The sequence below is a fragment of the Neomonachus schauinslandi genome, chromosome 3, assembly GCF_002201575.2.
Source record: "Neomonachus schauinslandi chromosome 3, ASM220157v2, whole genome shotgun sequence".
Taxonomy (NCBI): domain Eukaryota; kingdom Metazoa; phylum Chordata; class Mammalia; order Carnivora; family Phocidae; genus Neomonachus; species Neomonachus schauinslandi.
Window position 1 is genome coordinate 92,003,243 of NC_058405.1, and position 16,734 is coordinate 92,019,976.

At 40.6% G+C, this 16,734-nt stretch overlaps 1 protein-coding gene across 2 annotated transcripts in view; it reads right to left on the reverse strand.

The window, feature by feature from the left end:
- Window positions 1-12,255, reverse strand: part of EPB41L5 (erythrocyte membrane protein band 4.1 like 5) — a 135,276-nt gene extending 123,021 nt beyond the window's left edge. The window contains exons 1-2 of one of the 2 annotated variants that reach the window (XM_044913589.1): window positions 12,060-12,255; window positions 4,157-4,344 (exon numbers count right to left, since the gene is read on the reverse strand). In XM_044913589.1, coding sequence (XP_044769524.1) covers window positions 4,157-4,336 — 180 coding nt within the window. In that variant the 5' untranslated portion in view covers window positions 4,337-4,344; window positions 12,060-12,255. The remainder of the gene's footprint in view (window positions 1-4,156; window positions 4,345-12,059) is intronic. The other variant, XM_021695827.2, reaches the window with a different exon arrangement.
- Window positions 12,256-16,734: the final 4,479 nt, after the last annotated feature.

The following is a 16,734-nucleotide window of genomic DNA, read 5'->3' on the forward strand; positions in this document are numbered from 1 at the left end:
AAAAAATAAAAAAATAAATTAAATGGTTAATTTTATTTTATAGGAATTTTTCTTCAATTCAAAAAAATTATTTAAAAAAAGGCTTAAAGGGCGCCTGGGTGGCTCAGTTGGTTAAGCGACTGCCTTCGGCTCAGGTCATGGTCCTGGAGTCCCGGGATCGAGTCCCGCATCGGGCTCCCTGCTCGGCGGGGAGCCTGCTTCTCCCTCTGACCCTTCCCCCTCTCATGTGCTCTCTGTCTCTCTCATTCTCTCTGTCTCAAATAAATAAATAAAATCTTTAAAAAAAAAAATAAATAAAATAAATAAATAAAAAAAGGCTTAAGAATCACCCCCCAAAGAAACAATTGACCACAGATGTATGGGTTTACCACTGGGTTCTCTATTCCGTTGCAATAATTTATGTGTCTACTCTTTTTTTTTTTTTTTTAAGATTTTATTTTTAAGTAATCCCTACACCCAGTGTGGGACTTAAACTCACAACCCCAAAATCAAGAGCCACATGCTCCACTGAGCCACCAGGCACCACTATATGTCTATTCTTGTGCCAGTAGCACATCATCTTGATTACTGTTGCTTTACAGTAAGGCCTGAATGCTACTACTTTGTTTTTTGGTTTTTTTCAGTATTGTTAGGGCTATTTTAAGTCCCTTGCAATTCCATATCAATTTTAAAGATTTTTTTTTTTTTTTTTTTTGAGACAGAGAGAATGAGAGAGAGAGCACATGAGAGGGGTGAGGGTCAGAGGGAGAAGCAGGCTCCCCGCCGAGCAGGGAGCCCGATGCAGGACTCGATCCCGGGACTCCAGGATCATGACCTGAGCGGAAAGCAGTCGCCCAACCAACTGAGCCACCCAGGCGCCCTCCATATCAATTTTAAAATAAACTTGTCAATTACTACAAATAAATCAACTGGTATTCTGGTGGGGATTATGTTGAATCTGTAGATCGATTTGGGGTGTACTGCCATCTTAATGTTAAGTCTTCAAAAACATAGGATAGCTAAGCTATAAATGTTATTTATCTAAAAGTATAGCTACACATGGGCTATATAATTTAAAGCCTTCAGCGCCTACATTAGCAAAGTAGATATATTAAGGTTTTTTTTTTTTTTTTAAGATTTTTATTTGAGAGAATGAGAGAGAGAGAGAGAGCATAAGAGGGGGGGAGGGTCCCTACTGAGCAGGGAGCCTGATGCAGAACTCAATCCTGGGACTCCAGAATCACAACCTGAGCCGAAGGCAATCGCTTAACCAACTGAGCCACCCAGACACCCGATATATTAAGATTATTATCAAATGATTAACCAAACATTTTTTATTAATTTAAAACTTGGGAGATGCAGAATGATAAAAGACTATTTACTAAACAATACTAAGTTCATAAATCAAAGTTTCTGTGGCATTTCCAAAGAGAAAATTTAAAAATCAGATACTTAGAAATTTCTACCTGATGCTTTTATCATTCACTGAAAGGCATTAGGCATTCTCATAGTAATTAGTTCTTTAAAAGGGGGGGGGGGAGCAAGCAAGTAGAAGGTACTTAAATCCCTCCCCCAGTTTTGAGAGGAAGACAGCAGAAGGAAGAAAATGACCATTGCTACTGGTATATTTTAATCTGAAGTCCATATATCTAAATTATCTATTTAATCACTGATAATCACTTACATATTGCCTGGGCAATCATCTTAGTTCCACAATGGCTCACTATGATTACTAGTGACCTTAATCCCAGTGGGAAAGGAGTATGTGTTTCATCCAATTTCCAAAATCAATTCTAAATCCTCTTTTGGAATCATACTAGACTGGTTGAGAAACTAAATTTAAAAAAAAAGGGAAAACTTTCTTTTTAGAAATTAATATTCCTCTGGTCTATTTTTGTCTGTTAGTAAAACAGTTTCGCTAGCAGGCCAATGCCCATTTTAAACCCATGCAAGCATCTAGAATTAGAGCCTAACTCTAGGATTTCACCTGCAGAGCTGAAAAGGCAATTGTTCTAGTTCCACAAAAAGTCAAATTTAAAACTCTTGGCTTTTTCACTGCAATTGTTTACATATGAGGTCAGCTAGCACTTCTGGCCTTGATCAAGCATCACATCCAACCTACTGAGCATACCAAGCATAGGAAACCATTCTGTACCAGTCACTAGCCATTTGTTCCACTACTTTAAAACCTCGTGCTGCTTCTCCTCCACACTACACTGACTCTTTAACAAGATCCTTTACCAAGTCTACTTTCCTAGTATTTCCTAGCCTCTCCATCCATAACCCTGAGACTGCATACTTCAAACATTAGGTAATAAGAAACTTCTTTCCAGTCTCTTACACAGCAATCTCGAGCTTTTTATCACATATCTAATGATATTTTAATGGAATAGTACACAAAACCCTTAAGATACTTATCAAGAAAGAAATGAATATGAAAACTCCTCAAAGAAGTATCACATATTGGGGGCGCCTGGGTGGCTCAGTTGGTTGAGCGACTGCCTTCGGCTCAGGTCATGATCCTGGAGTCCCTGGATCGAGTCCCGCATCGGGCTCCCGCTCGGCAGGGAGTCTGCTTTGCCCTCTGACCCTATCCCCTCTCATGTGTTCTCTCTCATTCTCTCTCTCTCAAATAAATAAAATCTTTAAAAAAAAAAAGAAGTATCACATATTGGAATGCTTGACAAACCCAAAGAAGCCCTTACAGGAAGAAAATGTAAATACCTTCAAGTCTTCCAGAATCAAAAACCCTAAAGATGTCCAGTCTAACATAAAAAGATAATAAAACATACCCATGATGATTACTTCAAAACACTTCAAGAAATCCTATGTTTAATTTTATCACATTCCATTATTTTTAAAATGTGTAAGGTATATATCTAGTACATTCTAAATTATCCAATTAATCAGAATATTCATTTAAACAAACTAATTCCTTAGTCTCACTCTGTGAGTTAAAGGTCACAGTTAAAGGTTAAGTTAAAGGTCTTTCAGAGTTTATTCAACTGTATACTGTAGCAGCATTTAGGCTACCACCTTGCACAAAGACCTTTTTTATTGCATTTTGGGTATATAGGTGTATACTAAAAAGAATGTGTAGGGAGGGAAGACTGTGAACATCCAATGACACATCAAATCATACATTTTATAGCTTAGTTACATAAATCTTTTTTTTAAGATTTTATTTATTTATTTGAGAGAGAATGTGCGCAGGGGAAGGAGCAGAGAGGAAGGGAGAGGCAGGGAGAAAGAATCTCAAGCAGACCCCCTGTGCTAAGTGCAGAACCCGATGCGGAGCTCGATCCCACAAACTAGAGGATCATGACCTGAGTGGAAAACCAAGAGTCAGAGGTTTAACTGACTGAGCCACCCAGGCGCCCCATTACATATATCTTTTAATGCAGAATAAAGACATTTGGTATTAGTAAATAGCTCAGAAAGAAACTCAACTGCACCCCAAACCATATAACTACCTCTCTTGCCCCTCAAAAAGGCGTAAGTTAACCCTTTTCAAATATATCAGACTGTTTCACATCGTGAGCTATAATTATACATTCATACCTACAAAAAGAAACCACCTAAAATTTTAATAAAATCACAACATCCTGTCTTAAAATAAAGATTACAGTGTATAAAAAACCTCCTCTGCAAACTACTTTGGAAGCAAAGAGATAAACAGTCAGAGCTGAGGAGTATGAAGTCCTTTTACTGCATTTCATTAAAATTTCTGCAAGCACACTAAAAATGTTGAAGAAATATGTTTTAAGGAAAAGTGAGGAGTGTTTTGAAAATTAAAGAAAAATATAGAGAATTAAAAATCTTATAGTATACATGTATCATTATTCCCAAATATTCTCATTGTTTTAATAATTGCTCAACAAGGATTGTGAGAAATCCACTAGAGTACCCTATGTACTGCCATCATAAAGAACACACATAAATTCACAAATGATCTGTGCCAATAACTACCCTATCATTTAAATATTTCAGGTAACTTCCATTAATCCCAGAGAAATATTATCATGCTGGGTATCTTGATCCATGTACCTCAATGTTACAGTGCCTGATCCACACTAACCCATATTACCTAATTTCCTCAGGAAGTTACCAGTAGAAAGTTCAAATGAAGAAAGTCGTCTCATATAGAATCTGCAAATGCTCAGCAGGACCTACATACCGGCAAGTCCACACTAACATCAGTACCATCCAGAAGAGACACCCGACATGTGATGATGGACTTAGAGTCTCCAGCGGCAGGAATGTGTGTGGCAGCTCGCTGAGCTTCTCGGAGTCGTTCCTTCTCAGCATGTTTACGCATTGACCGACGCCCAAGTGTTCTACGGAAGAAGCTCAGCATTTTTGTCACTAATAAAACCAGAGAGAGAAAAAGGTATTAGCAGACTCCCCACAATGTGCAGACAAATGGCGTTATTTAGTAAAATCCTATGGCCATTACAGACATACTATTAAAAGGAGCAAGTAAATTTGAAAAACATAATTAATGGCTACTTTAACTCACAGTTTTTGAAAACTTTTATATACAACAGAGCTATGACTTACAGCATTTCTAAACTTACTGGTCTATTTTATAAGAAGCTGACAGACAACGAACATTTATGAAGTTTATCAGGCCTTCTGGGTCAATGAATTTTATGTACAATTGCCGTATATCTCTACAAACATTAGGAGACAATCCATACGCTAACTTATCCTTTGATGATCATAACATTCCTAAAAAGTTTCATTTCTTTTCTGAGCAATCACAATAAAAATAAAAAAACGGGCGCCTGGCTCGTTCAGTGGGTGAAGCACTCAACTCCTGATCTCAGGGTTGTAGGTCTGAGCTCCACACTGGGTGTGGAGATTAGTTAAAAATAAAATCTTAGGGCACCTGGGTGGCTCAGTTGGTTAAGCGACTGCCTTCGGCTCAGGTCATGATCCTGGAGTCCCGGGATCGAGTCCCGCATCGGGCTCCCTGCTCGGCAGGGAGTCTGCTTCTCCCTCTGACCCTCCCCTGTCTCATGCTCTCTCTCTCTATCTCATTCTCTCAAATAAATAAATAAAATCTTTAAAAAAATAAAAAATTAAAAAAATTAAAAAAATAAAATCTTAAAAAAATAAACAAATAATCACCTATCTCAGCTAAAATACAAATATAATTCAAATATTATGTTTTTATTAAATATTCTATTATTTAAAGATTTTTAATTGCTATTTAATAGAGTCAATTATTTATAATGTTAAATTATTTTAAGGCCACTTCTTATCTTTATTAAGAATGTTAAGTTTAGGGGCGCCTGAGTGGCTTAGTTGTTAAGCGTCTGCCTTCAGCTCAGGTCATGGTCCCAGGGTCCTGGGACTGAGCCCGGCATTGGGCTCCCTGCTTGGCGGGGAGCCTGCTTCTCCCTCTCCCTCTCTCCGTGCTGTGTTCCCTGTCTCACTGTGTCTCTCTCTGTTAAATAAATAAAATCTTTAAAAAAAAAAAAAGGATGTTAAGTTTAATCAAAATAATTAAATAGGTTTAGTAATCTTATTTTTTTATTTTTTTAAGATTTTATTTATTTATTTGACAGAGAGCACAAAAGCAGGAGGAACGGCAGGCAGAGGGAGAGGGAGAAGCAGGCTCCCCACTAAGCAGAAGTGAGCTGAAGGCAGAGCTTAACCAGCTGAGCCACCCAGGCGCCCCTAGTTTAGTAATTTTTAAAATACAGCAAACACAAATGGTAACACCATAAAAACTATCTTGCTAACGTAATGTTTAATTTATGCAAATAAGAGAATGAGAAAAATAAGTTAAAGACACGGATTAATTCCAGAGAAAACAAGAAGTTGAGCAGAAAAGGGAAAGTAATCACAGTATACTACATGACTTAGCTAATAGTTTAAATATTCATAATACTATAAACATTAAATACTGATCTAACCATAACTATAAAATAACTATAAGAGGAGGTATATAACAGAGGTAGATGCAGAGAGCCAATTCCTCATCTTGCCAAGTTGGAATTCAACAGATAATTCCTGAAACCAAATATCAAGAAGTGACAATAAAAGCATGTTACTTAAAATGTGAAAGTGTTTGTCTTGAGGACAGAACTCAGCAGAGTGCTATTTTTCAAAAGAAGCCTTCAGATTAGGTGACTCAACTAGATACATTTATAAACTTGATTAAAATAAAAACTAATTTAAAAATAAATACCAGCACATTAAAAAATAAGTGCCTATAAACTGAAGATCATACGAAGATCATACACATATCACACATATGGATATTCCTACATAATTGAGTAAAATACGGACAAAATTATGAACAAAGGACAAGATGTATGTTCATCTACTTAAATCCCAAGAAAATAAAATTTTAGATCCCTTTTCAGTTTACAAAGCACTCATACATAACATCTGGCTGCAGTCTCTTTCTTTTCAGGTTTCTCTTCAAACATTGCTCCTTTTGCACTTTGCTATCCATTCTCGTTTCAGCTGCCTAAGAAAGGTACTTGTTACACCAGATGTGGAAAGCCCATGTGTCAGAGACTCCCTATCTATTTAACTCAACTCTACCTGTATCTCCCCTGAGAAACGTTCTCTGATAACCAGAGTTAGTCACTTCCATCATCACACTTCCACTGAAACTTGAAAATATATTCTACTGTTTCACTAATCAGATCTTAATTATTTATTTACATGTCTGTCTCATTTATCTTAAGCTCCTGAAGACATAATTCCTATTTTGAATAGCCAACCACCCAAAACATTTCATCATTAAGTACAACAAATGGTAAGTAAATAATCTTACTTGCTTCACAGAAAAACTCCCCAAAATACTGTTTTATTTTGATGAGTAAACTAAGGGTCCGATAAATGAAACCACTGGCCAGGTCCATGATTTAGTAAATAATGAAGACATTAAAAAAAAAAAATTTAAAAAAAAAAATCAAACTCTGATTTTTCTGATTCCAAATCTTGGTCTCTCTTTCTATCTCACCACAGAACAATTCATGTAAAACTTGTATTTTAGAGATAAATCATCAAAGATCATAGCTAAAAAGAGTCTGAATGAAAATACAAGCACAAAACATACATGATAAATTTGTTTTTTTAAAAACTTACTTCAGCTTACTCGACAAATTGCAAGGGGGAAAAAGAAATGCAAAGAAAACTACAGATTAAAACAGACTTGAAATACATATCCATCAATCACAATGCACCTACATTAGATCCTCATTCAAATTTTTTTTTAAGTTGTCTGATATTATCATTGCGGGAAGCTAAGTCAAAGGTATATGGGAACTCTACTACTGTAACTTCCACATAAGTCTAATATTATTTCAAAATATAGGAAATTTTAAAGTCACATATTTGTTGGGGCGCCAGGGAGGTGCAGTCGTTTGAGCGTCCGACTATTGGTTTCAGCTCAGATCTTGGGGTCCTGAGATTGAGCCCCGTGTTGCTCTGCGCTCAGTGCAGAGTCTGCTTGGGATTCTCTTTCTCCCTCTACCCCTCCCGCTCATGCTGTCTCTCTCTCTCTCTCTCTAAATAGATAAAATCTTTAAAAAAAAAAAAAGTCACACATTTGTTGTTACACGTATAATTTATAAGAAGTCTTGTATAACCAGACAGTGGGGTGCCTGGGTGGCTCAGTTGGTTAAGCTTCCGACTCTTGATTACAGCTCAGGTCATGATCTTGATTACAGCTCAGGTCATGATCTTGAGATCGTGAGACTGAGACCCACATCAGCTCTGCACTGTGGAGCCCGCTTAGGAGTTTCTCTCCCTCTCACCCTGCTCACTTGTTTTCTTTCTCTTTCTCTCTCTCAATCTCGATCAAAAAAAAAAGATAATAAAAATAATAATAAAATTTAAATTAGATGCATTTATAAACATGATGAAAATAAAAGCTGAAATACTGGAATAATATCAACGTAATAAAAAATTCAATTGCTATAAATTGAGGATTATATCCTCATTTTACAAGTATGCATATTGCTATGTAATTAGGTAAGCTAGCAAAGCCATGACAGTTCTCATTTGAACTTCCTAAGGACATAAATTTGGCACACATTTGAACACTGGATTGTTTATGATAACCAAGGAATTACTGCCATTTTTCTTTTAGATAAAATAGTGATATTAAAGTAAAGTGGGGATAGAAACTAAACAAATTGCCCAGATAAGTGGCCATTGTTGGAGCATGATGGGTACATGGGGGTTCATTATACTCTTCTGACTACTTGAATTTTTCCAAAATAAAAGTTTTTCTAAGGGAAAATCATGTTCAAAATGCATTACAACTGTGATTCCTAGGAAGCAAATGAACTATAAAACAAGTTTTCTGACTTTCACCTTATCTTGTACCTTGAAAATAAAAATTCATTACGCAAGTAGAGTTAACCTGCTAAGAAAAAACAAAGCTTCTTTAAGATTTAATAACTATGGGGGCGCCTGGGTGGCTCAGTCCTTAAGCGTCTGCTTTCAGCTCAGGTCGGGATAGAGCACCGCATGAGGCTCCCTGCTCGGCGGGAGGCCTGTTGCTCCCTCTCCCACTCTCCCTGCTTGTGTTCCTGCTCTCGTTGTCTCTCTGTCAAATAAATAAATAAAATCTTAAAAAAAAAAAAAGATTTAATAACTATGTATTGTGAACCATAAAACCCAATGCCACAAACAACTTCTTTTTACAGAATATAAAAGCAACTTACATGAAAATAAATTTCAGATGGACTAAGAATTTAATCAAAGAAATGATAAAGTACTAGAAGGAGACAATATATTAAAGAGCTTTTAAAATTTTTTAAAGGATTAATATGCAGTTTAATAAAGAACTATCACAAACCATTAAGATAATGCAACAGAAAAAAAGAGCAAGATATGAAGAAACAAGTTCTAAAAGAGTATGAAATGAAAATATGTACAAAATAATGTTTGACCTCAACAATAACAAAGGAAATCTAAATTAAAAAAATAAGATACTATCGGGCACCTGGGTGGCTTAGTCATTAAGCATCTGCCTTCGGTTCAGGTCATGATCCCAGGGTCCTAGGATCAAGCCCCATATCGGGATCCCTGCTTGGCGGGAAGCCTGCTTCTCCCTCTCCCACTCCCCCGATTGTGTTCCCTATCTCACTGTCTCTCTCTCTGTCAAATAAATAAAAATTTTAAAAATCTTTAAACAAACAAACAAAAAAAGATACGGTCATTTAAGACTCAAGAAAGCCAAAGTTGAAAAGGATATGGGCAGGCGAGAATTCTACCACTGAAAGGATATGGGAAAAACAATCACCCTACACTGTCCTCTTTGGAGGATTTAACCACACTATCAAAAATGTTCATGTGCCTACACTTTCACTCAGCAATTATATTTTTGGTAGGATATCCTAAGAAATAGGAAGTGATCCAAGCTGTAGAAGTAAGGATTTTCAGGGCATAATTTTAAATTTTAAATATGTCCATCAACATACAAGTAGTTAAACAAATTATGGTACATCAAATGGTATACAACACAGCTGTTTTTTAAATACAATTGACTTAGACACCGACAAAATTTCTGAGTAAAAAATGAAATCAGAGAAAAGTGGTAAGTTTTATCCCTCGTATACACAAAACGACTAAGACATGCAAACTATTGTTGTTGTTTTTTTTTTTAAGATTGAGAGGCAGAAACAGAGCATGAGCGGAGGAGGAGGCAGAGGGAGAGGGAGAAGCAGACTCCCCGCTGAGCAGGGAGCCCGATGTGGGGCTCTGTAGGGCTCAATCCCAGGACCCTGAGATCATGACCTGAGCCGAAGGCCGACTAAGACGTGCAAGCTGTTAAGTGAGGTTATCTCTGGAGAGGGTCATGTGGAGGTACTTAAGTCCTCTTTAGTAAGAATATATGAATGTGCCAAAGGAGTTTTTAAAAATTGTTAAGTGACACCTGGATGGCTCAGTCAGTTGAGCATCCGACTCTTGATTTCAGCTCAGGTCTTGATCTCAGAGTCATGAGTTTAAGCCCTGCGTTAGGCTCCATGTGGACATGGAGCCTACTTAAAAAAAAAAAATTGTTAAAAGAAAAAAAGTTTTCCCATATTCACTCTTTCTCCATCCCTCACTACCACTTTCATTCTAAATGCTACAGCAGTGGATTTTTAGCAACCACAAATCTGATCACAGTTAAAAAATCTTTAATGGTCTTGCTCTGGATCCAACTCCTCCTACCTGCCAGACCCTTCAGGCAGACCACTCCCAGCTGTTCACTCTGCTCTAGTATCCCTTCTGCTCAATCCAACTATCTTTTTAACTGTGGACCTTTTTTTTTGGGGGGGGGGGGAGTTGTTCCATCTTTCTGGAATGCTCTCTTTCCACTTCACCTCTCTCCCATTTCCTCAGAAAAGCATTCCCTGACTCCTGAGTCTAAATTAGGTGCTCCTTTTAGTACCCTTAGACTCTTTTTTATAACATTTAGCAAAACTGTAATTAAATACCCAATTGTTTAATTATTTTTACTGGGTACTTCCCCACTAAGACTCAAGGATCTGGTCTGACTCATTCAGCAAGATGACCTAGCTAGCAGGGCAATCAGCATATTAGGCACTCAATAAAGAACTTGTCTGACACTAAAATGATACAGTGGAATTCTCAGAGAGTAGGTGTACATGGTTTTTTTGTTTTTTAAAGATTTTATTTTATTTATTTGAGAGCGAGAGTGAGTGAGAGAGCGCACAGAGGGGGTTGGGTTAGAGGGAGAAGCAGATTCCCCGCTGAGCAGGGAGCCCGATGCGGGACTCGATCCCGATCCCGATCCCGGGATTCCGGGATCATGACCTGAGCCGAAGGCAGTCGCTTAATCAACTGAGTGAACCACCCAGGTGCCCTGTTTTTTTGTTTTTTTCTTTCAATGCGTTTTTAATCTGTGATTTCTCATTTTTCTCTATAAAGAAAGGTATTCTTTACAATCATAAAAATGCAAACTGAAATAATCCATTTACTACCTAGATTAACTGAAGGTTTTTTTTAAGTATGTATCTAAAACTCAAGTTTGTCATGAAATGTGTATACTCTCGTATGTAACGGGTGGCCACATTCTTTGGTAGGCAAATGCTTTTTCATAAAGCAATGTACCAATATACAGCAAGTGCCATAGATATTAATATCTTTGGCCTCATTAATCCCAACACAGAAAACGTCCGCAGTAGAGTAACTCAAGAGAAGTAATACATATCATTTTCTAATGAAGCTTACCTATAAAAAGAAAACCCTGCAAACTAGCTTACGTGTACTAATAATTCACTATGTTAAGTAGGGTTCAGCAATGTTTTAGCAATGTCAGAAATGGAGTTATGGGTAATTTCCCCCCTAATTCTTAAAAAAATACTCCTGATATCAATTTAAAATGTTGTCAAAAGGTTTAAAAGACCTGGGTCTTCTCGCTTTTAGCTAAAACTCATGAGATTTAGTAACCATAACGATAGTGACATGTACAATTAATGTTTACACACCGAAAAACCCCAACCTTAACACGCCCAGAGTCACGGGTGGGGGCGGGGGAGGATCCTTTGGATCCCGCCATTGCTGGGAACCCACCTGCCTCTCACAATTTCCAAGTGGCTCAAGTTTCAGTCCAACGCGAACCAACCACAAAGTCCACTCGGGTTTTTGTTTTAAGACCGTGACACGAACCACGGTGGGTTTTATCCCTTGACCTGCCACATCCCCCTCGCCAACCAGACAGCTGAGCCGGGACCTCTTAGTGAAGGGCGACCCCCGGCTGCTCGCGAGGGAGTCATGGCCAGGAACCGGCAGGGGTCGGGCCGGCAAACATTAACCCGCCTCACCCCCGGCTCCCCGCTCCGGCCGCGCCGCCCAGTATCGCCCGAAACTCAGCGGCCCGGCCCCATTGGCCGCCGCCGCCCCTCCCCTCCCGGCAGGTTTAATATTTTGCCGGCGGGCCGGGGAAGCAGCGGGAGCCGGAGCGTCCCTGGGCGAGGCCGGGAGAACAGAGCACCGACGCCAGCCAGAAGGGGTCCCCGGAGCGGTGAGGGGAAGCGGGGCGTGGACCGAGCCCGGTACTTGGGCAGTGCGGCCGGGGCCACGGGCCTCGCGCTTACCTGGGCTGGGGACGGAGGCGCGGTGGCTAAGGCGACGCGGAGAGCCGGCGACGCGGGGGTAGAGGTCCCGAGAGCGACTGAACAGGGGGCGACTCCTCTGGAGACGCCAAGAAATGGCGGCCTGAGGCGCGCGCCCACCCTGCGCTAATCCTCTGAAGGACCCTAGCCGTCGGCCGGCCCGCCCCTTAAAGCCCCTTCTAGGCTCCGCCCTCCGGGGGGCGGGGCGCTCTGCTCTTAAATGGGCAATGACACCGCCCCGGAAATCGCCGGACTGGGTGAGACTCGGGTTAAACCGGCGATGCCAGGCCCTGCCGAATCTGCCACCAGTGCTCGCGGCCCGGCGTCCCGGGCTGGTTTAAAGGGGCGCTGCCGCAATCCAGCCCTGTTTATCAGACTCCTCCTTGGGAGGGGGTGCACGCCCGCGGAGAGCCCCCAAATTAGTCCCATCCCAAAGGTAGCTTAGCGCTGTCTGAGCCCAGCATCAGGTGCTGCTAGATTCATTTATCCATTTGTTCGAGAAATTAATTCACTCAGCAATCTTTAGTGCCCCATTGTTAGAGGAACTTTCATTGTAGTGAGGAGAAAGACGGTAACAAATACATATCAAATAGTGGTATCATGAAGAAAAAAAAGGGAACGGGAAATAGATTTCTGTTTAACATAGAGTGGTCAAGGAGATCCTCTGTGACCAGGGAACATTTCATCCGTTCTTTCCACAGATAATTTGTGAAATTGCCTATTATGGGCCAGGCTGTTTTCTAGACACTGGAGATACAGCAAATAATCAAGACAGACAAAAATCCCTCATGCAGGTTAAGTACTAGCTGGGGAGACAGAAAATAAATGAGATAAATAAGTAAAATCAAATGCTATGTTAGGCAGTGCTAAATGATAGAGAAAAATCAAAGCAGGGGACAGAGATAGGGAATAAGAAGTTGTCATTTTAGATAGACTAGCTAGGTAAGAAGGAAGGCCTCAATAAGGTGACCTTTGAGTGAAAATGGAAAGGAGGTGAAGGAGTGGTTCCGTGGACCCCTGGGGGAAGAGCAGAGGTTAACTCCAAAGGCCCCATTGGGTGGGTGCTTGGTCTGCTCAAGGAAAGCCAGCATGCCTAAAGGTGAATAAATAGAGCTGTGGAAGGTGACAAGCCAGGGAGAGAGAGCTGTGAGGTGAAGGGCCTTATGAGCCTGCCTCCCCGTCTGAGGAAGTCAGAGAATCATTGGCAGCTGTGAGGGTGTGAAGTGCATGAAGTCCCTGCTGGCTGAGATGAGAATAGGCAAATACTCAGCCCCTTCTGGAGATTTAGCACTGCCAGTCCTCCACCATCCCAAGAATTAATAGTTGGGCTTGGCAGGGACAGCTGGTCTCTGCTCCACATGGTGTTGGCTGGGGCAGCTCAAAGGGAGTTGGAGTTAGCAAAATGGCCTCATGCATCTCTGTGGCATTTCAGCTGGGACGGCTGAAATGAACAGCTGAGTTCTGACTGGTGCTCTTTCTCTAGCAGGGTAGTTGGGGTGGCTCAAGCCCAGAAGCCTATTAAGGGAAATGCCCAGAAGTCACACCATGTCACTTCTGTTGCCTATTATGGTCAAAGCAAGTCACAAGGCCAGGCCAGTTTCAATAAGATCCACCTCATTTTTTTTTTCTTTTAAATAAATTTCCTTTCCCTACTTTTTAAAAATAATTTCATTGAGATATGTCACATATGATACAATTCACCCATTTAAAGTGTACACTTCAGTGGTGTTTAGTATATTCACAAAGCTGTGCAACCATAATTACAATCTAATTGGAGGACATTTTTATTTCCTCTCATGGGAGAGGCAGCATGGGAGTACAGGGATGGGAGGAATTGTTGAGGGTCATCTTTGCATCTGTATCTGAATAAAAAGCAATGGTGATGATTATGATATAGGAGGGAAGGAAGCTATGGATTTATAGATGAAACAAGAAAGGGCCATAGTTTGAAGCTGGGTACATAGGTACATTGAACTATTCTATTTTATGTATAGGTTTAAATTTTTTGCATAATAAAAAGTTCTTTTTTAAAAAATACTGTCTGGGCTATATACTTCTTGGAAAGTCTTCATGTATCCCCCAGGGGACTGATTACCCCAGTTTGAAAACTACAGTCTTTTTTTTTTTAAAGATTTTATTTATTTATTTGAGAGAGAGAGAGAGCGCGCAAGCAGGGGGGAGGGGCAGAGGGAGAGGGAGAAGCAGGCTTCCTGCTCAGGGAGCCAGACATGGGGCTCGATCCCAGGACCCTGGGATCATGACCTGGGCCAAAGGTAGCCGCTTAACCAACTGAGCCACCCAGGCGCCCCTGAAAACTACAGTCTTGAGTGCCATCCCCTCAGTCTATCAGGGCTGTCTCCCTCCAACTATTTATTACCCAGCATCTACACATTTGAAAGCTGTATTGTAATTTATCTGTTTACTGATCAATAGCATTTTCTGTCAAGACTTATAAACCTGCCTCATTGTCCTAGACTGTTGTATAGCTCACCAACTGGAGAAAGTGTCCTCTTGTCCCCTTCTGCTGAATCTTTATCTCTACCTCCTGTCAAGGGTGGGGATGAGGGAGGCTGTGGATGAGGGGAGAGAAATAGGTGAGAAAGATGGTTCTAGGCTGAAGGAAATATGAAGACTTGGGGAAGAAGAATGGAACCTAAGGACTTAAGTCATGGGAAGTCGTTCATGCTTTAATCATGTAAGATTATTCTTAATAACAATTTGTCCCCTCCCCAAATCTTCCCCTTCAAGACATAAATACCCTCTGCAATATCCCTATTTTGTGGCAATTTGGTCCCCTAATTGGCTCCCACCAGAGACAGAGAAGTTCTTCTCCTTGAACACAACTGAATTAAGTAAAAATGCTTTGGGCTGCAGGTAATACACAATACAATTAACTGTACTTAAGCAAATAAGGATTTAATGTTTTTCACATAAATAATCTAGAGGTAAATGGCTGCCTAATACTGGTTCAGGTCCTCAACAATAAGGATCCTAAACACTTTTGCTTTTTTTCTTCTGCCACCCTTAGCATGTTGAGTCTGGTTTTTATGCTCTGGCCACAGAAGGGCTGCAGTATCTCCAACTCTTCTGACTTCCACGAATGAAAGGGAAAGGGGGAAAGACCTTCATGAAGACTTGTATTTTAGTTCAGGGAATGAAGTCCCACCACCCACTGTGTCATCAGTCAGAACTAGATTAGCTGCCCAGACTTGGATACTTACTGACCATAGGGTAGGGGAACACCATGACATCTTTACACCCATCCTAATTCACTCTTGGGGTTTGGGGAAAGGCCTGCTCTCCAATCTGGGCTCTCCATTAACTTCTTGAACAAATCCAAGTTTTATTAGCAGGAAAAGGGGGTGTTTCAAGGAAGAATGACTGTGGGTGGGCTATAGAGGGTGCCTACCACAATAACCCACTTTTTGGTGGAATAGTCCTAACCCATGGAAAGATTTTCCTTTATTGAGCCAAGAGGTGTAACAAGAGGAAACTGTTTAGAATGGAGTGGAGAGGCCAGCAGGGGGAGCTCTCACACTGTTCCACTCAGACCCAACAGGAAAAGACATACCTTATGCTGGTTTAGCTTCTACTTTACTATCCCAGTGGGAAGTAGAAAGGTTTTTCTCCTCCCCAGCCAATGAGAGACCGTCACAACTCAACCAATGAAAAGCCCCTATGCTTGGAACTCCCAGTTTACTTCAAGGGACGTTTTGTCTTCAACAGCCCTCTCAACTTCCCACTCTCCTGTATAAAAGAGCCATCCTCTCCTTGTTTTACTGGACTTGCCTACGGTTTTGCCATAACTTCCATGTCCTGAATTGCAATTCTCCGCTATTCCCGAATTTTTGCCAGTGAAGTAATTGGCGGTTTTAACAGAGCATCCTCACTCTAGATTTTCCTTTCTATCTAAGGTCCTGGTTTGCTCTCTGGAGTCATACAAAAAGAGATAGATCCAATTCTGTGGGTTCTAAAATTCATACAATCGAGAGAGGGCTCTTAAGTGAAATAACACAAATTTAAGGGTTCAATATTAGGTACAGGGGCTTGGAAGGGGCCCACACAAATCTGGAGACCTAAAGCTTAAACCTAATTATCTTCATCGTAAATCTGCCTCTGCCCACAAAGAGAAACATAATTCCTCTTTCACATTAGAACTCTTTAAATAATCAAGGACGTTTGTCCCGAGCCTGCAAAATCTCCTTCTCTTGTGCTGATTTCCAAAAAAGTAAAGAACTCCCTAAATCGTTTTTTTCTGAATCGGTCCACACTGGTGGGGTCACTCATGCCAAGGTATTCTGAGCGGAGGGAAGTCCAATGTAAGACTCACTTCTCTTGGAGACTGAAGGACCCCTGCGTTCCAAAAATTCTCTATTGAAAAGAAAATACTCTCGGGGCGCCTGGGTGGCTCAGTCGTTAAGCGTCTGCCTTCGGCTCAGGTCATGATCCCAGAGTCCTAGGATCGAGCCCCGTTTCGGGCTCCCTGCTCCCTGGGAAGCCTGCTTCTCCCTCTCCCACTCTCCCTGCTTGTGTTCCCTCTCTCACTGCGTCTCTCTCTGCCAAATAAATAAATAAAATCTTAAAAAAAAAAAAGAAAGAAAGAAAGAAAGAAAGAAAGAAAGAAAGAAAGAAAGAAAGAAAGAAAGAAAGAAAGAAA